Source organism: Nipponia nippon, unplaced genomic scaffold, assembly GCF_047370975.1.
Source record: "Nipponia nippon isolate SJK-2023a ecotype South Korea unplaced genomic scaffold, ASM4737097v1 scaffold_5, whole genome shotgun sequence".
Taxonomy (NCBI): Eukaryota; Metazoa; Chordata; class Aves; order Pelecaniformes; family Threskiornithidae; genus Nipponia; species Nipponia nippon.
In genome coordinates this window covers 30,390,893-30,401,990 of record NW_028262369.1, presented here as the reverse complement: position 1 = coordinate 30,401,990, position 11,098 = coordinate 30,390,893, and the positions used below count along the sequence as shown (strand labels likewise).

Here is an 11,098-nt window from a genome sequence, read left to right as displayed (position 1 = left end):
CGTCCAAAGAATGGGCTGAGAAAGCATGGAGTAACAGTGAATATTACAGCAACAGGATCCTACAATTACACTAGCAAACAGATTGTGTAAGAGCCCTTTGTAACTAATCAAACCTCCGTATCAGCTCACGGTTAAGGGTAGCACAGAAAATCTGTTACCAGCCCTGCCCACAAAAGACGAAGAAAGATGAAGTTGCATACTCTTCTTGCCTCCATTTCTTTGGCAAAGCAGGGAATGCTTTCCAGCTTCAGCAGGCTGATCGGAAGCTGCAATGTGGCCTGCGCATAATGGATAATTAGTGCTAAGGGCAAGTTCATGCCAGGGATTTGGTGTGGATATGGGAAATATTTCAGCATTGCTCCTGGGAAGCTCCTGGCTGTCTTCTGTTTACCTGTCTACCTGTGCAGTGGTGGTATGCTGGTAATCTGTGCACAGCCTGCACATGACTCAGCCCTGCTGCAGTATGCCCTTGTACGCAGATGCGCTGGCTGCTTCTGCTGGGAATGAAAAAAAGAGAAGCTCAAAGCATGAATGCTATGGGACTCTTTTGTTGAAGGCAGGTTTAAAAAGCAAAACCAGCTGTAGTCCTTAAAAGCCAGATTCCTACCAACACTGCCATGTTAAAGCTGCTGCGCATATTCACACCAATGCATTTTTTCATGCGTTGTCACTTAGCAATTGAGAAACCAGTTGGTGGCTCTAGCTCTGTTAACTACGCAATTCCATCTTGCTTTTATTGGAGATAGTGGCTTTCCTGAAATGGGAACAAGAGCTAATTTTGTCTCCCTCCAAATACCATTTGTAAAGTTAACTGACTAGCTGCCAGTCTGAGAAAAAATAATTCTATAAAGTATGCAATAATTCATCTACACTATTCAAAAATATACAAAAATAAAACCATGTTTCTAATATCCTGCTCCTCAAGAAAAACATCTCTGAGACAGAAACACAGCAACAGGATAAAATTAATGTATCAATTAAGAAGCACAAAATTCCCAGAACAAATCTAGTCAGTCTATTTTTTAATCCTGAGAAAAACACAGGCCACAGTATACATCTGTGTAAGGAACCTCACGCACAAAAGTAACAAAGAGAAGTCTGTTTTAGACCATCAGTCCTATTCTCTTTTCTTGATGGACAAGCCTGTATAAATTCCACACAGATTAAAAAGCACTTGACCATGCAATTATAATGGCAGAGGGCATTTAAAAATGCATTTACTGAGAAGAAACATTGATTGTTATCTGTCTCCTGATGTCAATACACTACATTACATAGCTCCCCTTCTGTCATTTTATTTCAGATTTCACAAATGCAGCATGCAGCAGTAAGTTACAGGATGGGGAAAATGGCTCATTCTGATGAAGTTACACAGAAGTACAGGGCTCCATTTTGGCAATTAGTTGTTGTCGTTCCAATGGCCCAAGTCCTCATCTTGCATCAGTGCCAGACAGGCTTGACTATCACACTCCCAGGACGTCTCCAGATCCTTTCTGTAGCCAAATCAAATTCGTGAAACGGAAGAGACAGGACCACCCCATCTAGGAAACCCCCTGCCTGCTGCTGGCTTGCTTCACCCACAGGTCAGGATCTACGACTTGTCAGAAACCTGACCAGGTCTCAGTTCTCGTCCAAGTCTGCTTTGCTCAAGCTCTGCTATTACTGACATATATTTAAATTCACTAGATCTGTGGTTGAAGGTCTCCACTAATTCATAGGTCTCGGAACGATCCGTCGCATAGAAAAGCTGCACCTGATTCGCCAAGCACTGTGCTTCATGGACCACCTGCAAGTTAAAACAAAGAATTTGTTACCATCTGGTTTTGTTCTATTTGAGTATCCCATTGAAAAAGACTCTTCAGCAGCTGAAAGGCTGCAGTCCTACTCATCGAATGACTCAATTCCAAGTCACGTTAGTTTTGCAAATCTCTTAACAAACCACCTCCCTCTTGTTCCTGACCTACTTACACACTTTAGCACTGTGCCTACCAACTACTGTCCTGCTGAGCGTACACCTCAGAGGTCAAAGATGTCTTTCATGATCCCTGCCCACTCTAAGGCACTGGAGATGCACCAAAGTCTCATCTTTCCATTCTTATGGTTGACCTGTTTGCAAAAATTGATTGTCTGCTCTCAGATACAACAGGGCAAATGCATTACCAATGACTCCTCTGCGCACAGTTTCAGAACTGGTATAAGTAGGTCAGTTAGAGGTGGGATGCTTCAGTTATCTTGTTCCACCAGTATAATCCCCAGTGCTATTAAGTCCTAGCACCGCACTATTACAGATATGCAAATAACAGCACACCCACACATAGGGAAAAGAGCAAAGGCACGCAGAAACCTAACACAAAGCTTTGGAGGTCTCCTGATTTGACAAGCAGTATTAAGCTTCACTGTTTTAACTTGTTGGTAGGTAGCAACAGCTTTCATTTAAATTTGCTTCCATTAGTAAGAAAAACAGAAGCATTTCTATTTTTTTTTACAACAATAAACTATAATACCCAGAGTAAGGAAAAAAAAAAAAGAATGTATGAGCTGAAATCATCAGGCAGCCAAAGACTGATGATTTCCTTCTAGCTTTCCCTAGAAGGAAGTAGATTAGGTTAAAGAAATCTAGTAAGACCACTCTTTGGGAAAGGATCTTTTAAAGACTTGACTTTCATTTGGTTTTAATTCAAAACTGTAGGAGGACTTGCAGCATAAAATTAAGGAAGCCAATGAACAGATTTCTCTGATTTCTCTTACCAAGAACTTTGAGTCTATTTCTGCTGTCATTAGTACTATCCCTTTTTCCTTCTGCAGCTCAGGATAATGGTACAAGACCAGCTGGCTAGGAGCAGTTTCACCTTGGGTCTGAAGGAGATAAGAAACCTGTCAGTATCCCGTAAAGACCTTCAACTCTATTGCAGATTTTGAGGCTTGATTAAAAAACTTTTTAAGTATTAACTGCTATGGAAACAGTCATTTTTCAAGGCTTAAGGGTCAGTCCTAATTAAAAGTTCATTATTCCTGTATTTAGAAAAAAAAAAGGGGGATTTGCAGAGTTAGGTTGGGTTTTTTCTTGACTAAAGACCATTTTGCATTTAAAATAACCCACAATTTCCAGAAAGACATTTAATCTCATAGCATCGACTGGTATTTTAAGTAGTTTGTGCAAATGGTTCTAAAAAGTTTGGCTCTTGCTTCTGTTTTGAGATTATATGACTTCTACCTCATTCTCCTTTAGATTAAGGAGACACTTAATACCCATAAATTTACTAATTTACCCGTAATTAATTTACTAATTTACCCATAATTAATGGCAGTTTTTCCCTGATAATTACTTTCAAGTTAAACTAGACAACCTGTTCATTAAACCATTTAGCAAATATTATATATTGTAATATGATGATATTATATATTTCTGGAGCCTAAGCCATTTTTGGACTTTTTATTTCAACCACTCACCTGAATATTTATTAGGGAAGTGAAGTGCAATTCTGTTCCCGACCACTGCCCCACAAAGAACTCATAACCTTCTTTTCTTGGCAAAGCGTACAGAAACTACAGAGAAATTATAAAAAAATAATACTCCCTTTCATAGAACAAAACTATGCCCGTGTCATGCTGGCCTCCAGCATAACACTTTGCTGAGAGAACCACAACAGAAAAAAGGGTTTCTTTGCCCCACCAAGACCGATAGGACAGCAGGAACCAGACTTCAAAGCAGACAATAAACCAGCATTACCTTATCAGTATTACTTCATTAGCAAACATATTGGCACGTATTTTTACCAGTATTATATGAGACAGACAAAGGAAAGAAAAGGACAGTGGAGAACATTCAGACTCTGACCTTTTTGTTCACTTCCAGAAAATCAACAGCAGAAATGGTCAAATAAAAGATAAGGAGCATTCAGAGTTTTTAATCCTGTAATTTCACCAACTGTGCCAGAACAGGCAGCAAGTATTTTTCTCTCTAGAGACTTACGGTCTATTTGGCTCCATAGGCTAGGGACTTGCTCATTTTCCCACACCAAGGGAAAGGACAAGAGGAGAGCAGAAAAACAAGCAGGATACCTGACTAAATGCCAATGCACTGTACAGAAATGCACTTAAAGCTATAAATAACTTTCCAAGCTCCACGTAGCTCGGGAAGTCAGATATATTTGATCTTGCTCTTGGCAAGTGAAATATACAGGACCAATCCATCAATGCAGTAGTGTCACCCATTCAGATCTACAAAAGCACTCAACGCAGCGAAGTCTAGCTACTTTGTTATCATAAAGGAGTGAAGCATTTAATTTCTGTCTCAGCATAGTGAAATTTGCACAAAGTCCATGCTTCAGTGCACAAATTACTGTAAAAACACATTACTTTCAACAGAAAACAATACTAATCCAGCAGCATGTGGTACGAACTGCAGAATGTATTCTTTATCTTGTTAGCTGTTTTGCTCTTTTGCAGTTTAACTTCTTCAAAGCAACAAGCTTCTCATTCACACAGGAATCTTCTAATTGAAGCTTACAAGATACCCACCAACCCATATAAGAAACAGTGAACCTGAATCTTGGGAATCCACTCATTTCTGAAATAACCATATTAAGCATTCTCAGTATTTTATGCTTTGTCGTGCTGGCATAAGACACAACCCACAGAGTATTTACTCTCTATCTGTAATAAAGGGTTCAACTACACCCAATTCCCCCCTTCCTTCCCCTGTCACAGCTGTTGAATTACAATGCTCTGCAAGAGAACTTACGCCACACTCCCACAGAGACAGAGAGGCATTATTTACACAGCATACTGCCTGCCCAGTTTTGCTTCCATGCACATAGCTCGTATTTGCTTACCAATATTTACCTATCGCAGATCACCAGCGTGGTGAAGAAAGCATGGCTATGCACATATATGAACAGGAAACACAAGCTAATAGATGACAAGGTTCAGCTCCTTCTGTGGGCAGAACCCCAACATATTGATTTCTTGCCTTCTTCCCTTTCAGATACTCCTGCCTATCTTCACTGCCAGTAAACAAACATAAAATGAAAGAGGAGCAACTCACATCAACTATAAGGCAAGAGAATTCACTTTCTCCATGTACATGCAACATATTGCCATGGTGACACGTAGCTATAGCTAACAACAGTTCCTCCAGGTTAAAGCAAGAATGCTTTAAGCAATAAGGAAAAACATGCAGGAACATCAATGAAGCTGGCCTGTGAGGCTTGGCTCTTCACAACATTGCACGGAAGAGATTTAACCACAGGACATCAATTAATGGAAACCAGAGGTGTGTAGCTAAATCCATTCCCTGGGAGATTCTGTGCTCTCGTTACTAAACCCTACATCTCTTACATCGAGTTACCTGATACCTAGACGAACTGTTTAATACATATGAATAGCCATTGCTTTTATCTGAACAGTAAGACAACTTTTTGAACACCTGGTTTTTACTAATAGAGCTGATGCAATGAGTCTGAATATAGGAGGGACCAAAGTTTATGAATTAGGCTTCAGAGAGGAGAAATGCATTACAGCTATACATCCACACGTTGCAAGTCTCTGCCATACGTACCGATGGACATTTCTGGGCTCTCTTCCATATTAAAGCAAACTTCTCTGCCTTTGGGGAAGGAGAAAGAGACATTCAGTTTTCATAACACAAGCCTGGATGCACAGTTATTCAGAATCATCTCATTAACCTTTACAGGGTACAACTCCCATCTACAGAAGGTCTCACTGCAGGAACGGTTAACAATGAGTGCGTGGAAAACTGTATGTAGCCCTTAGTTACCTAAATGTCATCTGTATCCCATTTTAACAATGCTGTCTCTAAGATGCAGCAGCAAACTCCTTGGATCCAAAGCTTTATTCCTTGGAGGTGGGGGGCCCATGCATTAGGCTTACATTATATCCTCTTGCAGTAATAGCTCCACTGCATCATGTGGTGTCAACAGTTGAGCAAGACAACATATCCCTGGCCCCAAATTGTAGATTTTACATGACAGTCATCTGTTCTTCGGTATTAAAATGTAGCCTAGATATTTACTCAAATAACATACTTATTGCTTAGGTTTATATTGAAACCACAAACATATTTGGTCATCCCTGACAGAACCTGGCAATCTCATTCACATGTCCTCTGCATTCCCCCAAATCTTCTGCCTGATCTTCTCTTCTCAGCACCATATATTAATACCTATTCTAAGGTGCTCATGAAAGAAAACATATGCCATGCATCAACAAGACATTCCTCCGTGTGTACTTTTGAGCAAGAACTTTTGAGAATTATGCGAGGCCTTTCTTCCAGCCAACAAAAAGCTTCTGGAAAAAGACGTAGTTTCTTTCCCCAGTGACACCATGAACTACTTCCTAACGTGCCTAGGATCTGGTTTGCATTAAAGCCTTAAAAGCTTCCAAAGTTCCCCTAAAACAGTGCACCAAAGAACAGTGCCAGCCCCAATAACGGAAGATCTACACCATCTTAACTGGAGTCCCTAGCTTTGGCCCTCTCCTACAGTAAATGTTTTTATTCAAACTATTTTCACAACATCCACGTGTTGGGAAAACTGAAACACGAAGCTGCTTGACTTCAAATTCCACGTTGCCATTTTCAGAGCGTACAGCACTTCATACATTTTGAATATAGCCTCCCATCACTTCAGTTGGAGCTCAAAGGGCCAAGTACAACTAGAAATCAGACCCCAGATCTAAATGAGGTTTCAAGAACTCAAGGAACACACAGTTCGTGGCCAGCTGTGAAAAGACAGATTTAAGAGATCATGATCATGTAGAGACTCTGAGGCAAAGAATAAAAAGAAATCCCCAAAGCAAAGAAAACTCCTTCAGCCCAACACAGATTAACAACAATTAACATCTGGTAAAGTTATCAGGAATAAGAAATACGATCTTATCGCAGGAAGCACCATGCAATCTCAATGAAAGACAGTGCTGCCAGTAATTTTAAATGTATGAAAAGTAAGTCGTGAGTAGCAACGTGCAAGTTATTAGCCAAGTGCTCTAACACTGCCATATTAAACTTGAGTTAACAGTCTGTGCTGTAGGGAAGAGGAGAAAGAAACGAGTAACTGAGAAAAAATTATACGAAAATACAAATGCTACCTTAATAGATACTAGGACCCTGTGAAGAGTATTTGATACTCATAATAAAAAAATGCCTGGGAATTCAAGCCAGGTGTGCAGAAAAAAAAAAGTACTAGCTTTATTGAGACTGATGTAAGTGAGAAAAAAAAAAGGGATACGCATTTTTGGAAACAAAAGCCTTTATTTGAGGCAATAAGATCAAGTGAAATCGAATCTGGAAAGAAAGTTTGTTCTTGAAACCTCATTTTCCTTCAATGATTGCTTTTAAAAGCAACAGAATCACAGTTAGAAAGGAAAGCTTTGCACATTGGCCTTTCAAGTGCATAACTACGGGGGAACTACTTACAGGAATAACAGCATAAACTGTATCTTTTGCAGAAAAATACTGATTCCAAATCTGTAGGAAACAAAGGAGATGAGCTACAGTTAAAATCAAGCATCTAGCAGTAATATTAAATGCTTTGAAAAGAATTCCATTTGTCAACTGGCTTTTGTAAGCACTTTGAGAAGTCATTTTTCAATCAAGCCTGACTGACTTTCCTGCTAATGCAATACACTTCCCCTAAGGTTCCAGAGTACTTGTACCAAATGACAGATTTCAACTAGGTAACAGAAATAAGCAGTATGCTCAGAGGTGGTTCAAGATTTACTAGCTATCAGAAGTGCTTCTTACATTTTTCCCAACAATCAGACTAATGATTTATAGAGAGCTTGAGTTGTTGGTTTGTTTTTTGGTTTTTGTTTTGGTTTTTTTGGTTTTTTTAATAAAGAACATACAAAACATTTTCAACAGAAGACAAGACTTTGCATAATGCTCCTCTGTGTTTACAATCTTTTTCGTCACCACAGCAGGATGGCAATACCAACATAAAAGCTCAAACAAAGTCCTTAATAAATGGACAAGTACAAGTAAAAGCCCAGAGTTCAGGACTCTTTCAGTTGCTCTTCCCCAGTCCTACGTAACTAATGAGAATTGTCAGTAAAATCTTTAATTAATGAAATGGAAATAGACGAACGCGAAGGAAACTCACAAGTTATCAAATGCACTCCATGCTATAACTGGTCCCACACCATCCCCTGCAGAGCACTTAACCAGCTCTATAATGTTCTTGAGATATCAGGAAAACAGCTAGATTTCTGCTAAGTCGTGCCAGAAGGCTCCTTCATATGCGCTGCTCCCCTTAAATGATTGTGCCTACATGAAGTTTCTTGGCATAGAGTCTGATTAGGAAAAAAAAAATACCAGATCCAACTCAAGCTACAGCAAAAATGTGGAACAGATGTGACTTGTAACTAGATAAAAGGGAACACAGTGCAAAGCCAAGCAGATATTAGGGAGAATAACTTGATTCACACTGTTCTTCAAATAAACAAACAGATCCACCCACCTCCTTCTTACCCTAACCATCTTTAGCATGGGTACAAAGCCTCCTGAGTGACAGATAATGCAAGCAAAGATAGAAGATGGCAAAAGCTTTGTTTTTATTCCTGCAGAACAGAGGTAGCCACATGAGCTACTAATAGGGTTTCCCTTTACCTGGCTTCAAACCTGACAGGAGCTTGCTGATGCCAATTCAACTGCTACACATTAAACGGCAACAATAAGAATTATGATAGAGACAGGTTTTGAGTGATCAAGTCCAGGTGCATTATTTATCAAGTGGGTACATCCTAAGTGGTCTTACCTACATGGAGAAAACTTTATCTTCTACTATTGATATGCATGTAAACGTGCTTTTTATAAATATACATCCATAGTCATGTTTTATTTTTCAGGCTAAGTAAAACTTCCATCCTCACGTGTAGATTACTATTAAGCATAGATGTGGAGCAAATTTTATTCCATTTAAATCCCTCACCTGTTTTATCTCCTCCGCTGATTTTTCTTTCACCACCTCAACATTAAGAATCGAATCAAGCGTCTGCAAGAGAAAGCATACGGAATTTGGCATGATGACAGTTCTCTGATTCAAGTGAGAATCCAGAATGAATGGATGCAATTACAGAGAAAAAAAAAATCAAGCTGGAGAAACTTAATTCAATTTACAATGTGGCTTAGTACTCTGAATTGCCAAAGAAAGTAGTAAATCATAAGCAGTAACACCCTGAGAAGTGGATTCACACACTGAGGCAGAATAGAAGAGATTCAGTCAGGACACAGAACACACTTCGCTCCGGTTCTGCAGATCTCTACTGAAGCTGCAAGAGGAGCTGCAGCCTTTCCCCTTCAGCCATCTCAGACACATGCTCAGTTGGCAGATTTACACAGAAAGTTTGCCAAAATACAAGAATGTGAAAGAATAAAACCATTCTCTTGTCCCTCTGCTGGCTGATCTTGGAAATAGATTTACATGCTGTAAAGGCAGCTTAACCCTTTCAATTTATTACTGTCAGCATTCAGGACAGATCCCCTAACTAGCAGGAACTTCCAGGATGTCAAGAGAGAAAGGACTGGATAATAAAAAAAGGGACTGCTGGCAGTTTTAAGACTTGAACGTGATCCCAATAGTAAATGAGTATCTTATAGCCCAGTGCAGCATAAGGTATATTAGTTTTATCTCAAGAAGCTCTTGGCTGAAGCACAGATAGTAGCAATACAAGTTAATCTACATCCTTCATTTGCCAGCAAGTACTCTCTTAACACTTAGGTTCATTTCTCTCACCTTATCTTTTGTGAAACCTCCCTTTGATTTCTTCGTGCCCAAGCCTTCTACCTAGAAGAAAACATTCTTTAGTTTTTATAGCTGATGCTTTAATACCTTTATTTGCCTTCCCTGCCACACAAAACATGCCTGCTGAAGAGATCTCCTGAGTATGAGCTCAAATTTAAGATACTTAAAGATTGCTGCAGTGCATTTTATTAAAATAAAATATTGATTAGGAGAATAAGATGATGAGTAACTTAATGTGAATTATCAATTTCAAGATCAGAAAGGATTAAAGCAAACTATTATGCATTCTGGATCCAATATTATTGAACAGCTTTCCTTCATTCACTACACAATGATAAATGCAAGATCATGTCACTCCATCTCACCAAACTAATCTGGAACTAATTAAACACTTAACTAAGACCTCAAGCACAGAATTTACAGCCTAAAAAAAGCAAAATAATATGCTGGAATACAGAACAACATTTTTAGCCACCAGAATGAAATTCTGGGGCTCCTTACTAACAGGAACATTGTATGTTTGTAGCATTATGCTGATCCTATATAAATAACATTATAGCTTTAATCTATGTGAATTACAAAGAAAATTGGCCTTGCCTTTTCTTCCATACATCTGATAAATTCTCCTTGATTGGAATATCCCACGGGCTGCTTTTTCACTTCATTTCTCTTTTCCATACGGGATTCAAACACATCTGGACTGGATCTGAATTGGAAAAGGGACTATTAACCGTATGGGGTGATTAACACCATTTGGCCTTTTAAAATGTTTACTGTGGTACTGATTCCTGTTCTTAACTTAAACATTTTAACTTCTTGTGAGTGAAAAAATCTCTTATCAAACTGATTTGGGAGACGACTCTCACTGACTCGGTGGCAACAATAGAAGTGAATGTCAAGGCAGCATTTCGCCTAAAGTGATTCATTTTCTCGTAAGGGCACAAAGCTAAAAATGACCTCCCTCCTCCCAAAAAAATCCCAGCTACCCAAGCACCCCCTCTCCCCCAAAACCGCCCCCTTCTTTCTCCTCACGGCCCGGCCCCCCCGCACCTCCGCAGCTCCTGGATCTTGTGGCGGTACTTCCCGTAGAAGGGGTTCTCCTCCAGCGCCGCCTCGCCGGACCCCGGCCCCGGCCCCGGCCCCGCCATCTCCCGGCACGGCGGAGCCAGCAGCCCCAGCGGGCGGAGCGCGGCTCGGCTCCGCAGGGCGGCCCCCAGCCCCCAGGCCTGCACCAGCGGCCCCGCCATGGCGCCCGGTCCGGCCCGGTCCGTCCGCCGCAGCGCTCCGCCCGCCGCGCCGCCCCCTTCCCGCCGTTCCGCCGCCGGAATGAAACCACC

At 40.4% G+C, this 11,098-nt stretch overlaps 1 protein-coding gene across 3 annotated transcripts; it reads right to left on the bottom strand.

Moving 5' to 3' along the window:
* Positions 1-1,005: 1,005 nt before the first annotated feature.
* Positions 1,006-11,032, bottom strand: ATPAF1 (ATP synthase mitochondrial F1 complex assembly factor 1). 3 transcript variants are annotated; one of them, XM_009468138.2, is made up of 9 exons: positions 10,812-11,032; positions 10,359-10,467; positions 9,753-9,803; positions 8,949-9,011; positions 7,436-7,486; positions 5,561-5,608; positions 3,451-3,546; positions 2,749-2,856; positions 1,006-1,786 (listed from the first exon to the last, which is right to left on the bottom strand). In XM_009468138.2, exons 1-9 carry the CDS (start codon positions 11,006-11,008, stop codon positions 1,592-1,594), a joined length of 918 nt encoding a protein of 305 aa, XP_009466413.2. In that variant the 5' UTR covers positions 11,009-11,032; the 3' UTR covers positions 1,006-1,591. The 3 variants fall into 3 exon arrangements, with proteins under 3 accessions (XP_009466413.2, XP_087590889.1, XP_087590890.1); XM_087734763.1 differs by lacking the exon at positions 7,436-7,486; XM_087734764.1 differs by lacking the exons at positions 2,749-2,856; positions 3,451-3,546.
* Between the last annotated feature and the right edge of the window lie 66 nt (positions 11,033-11,098).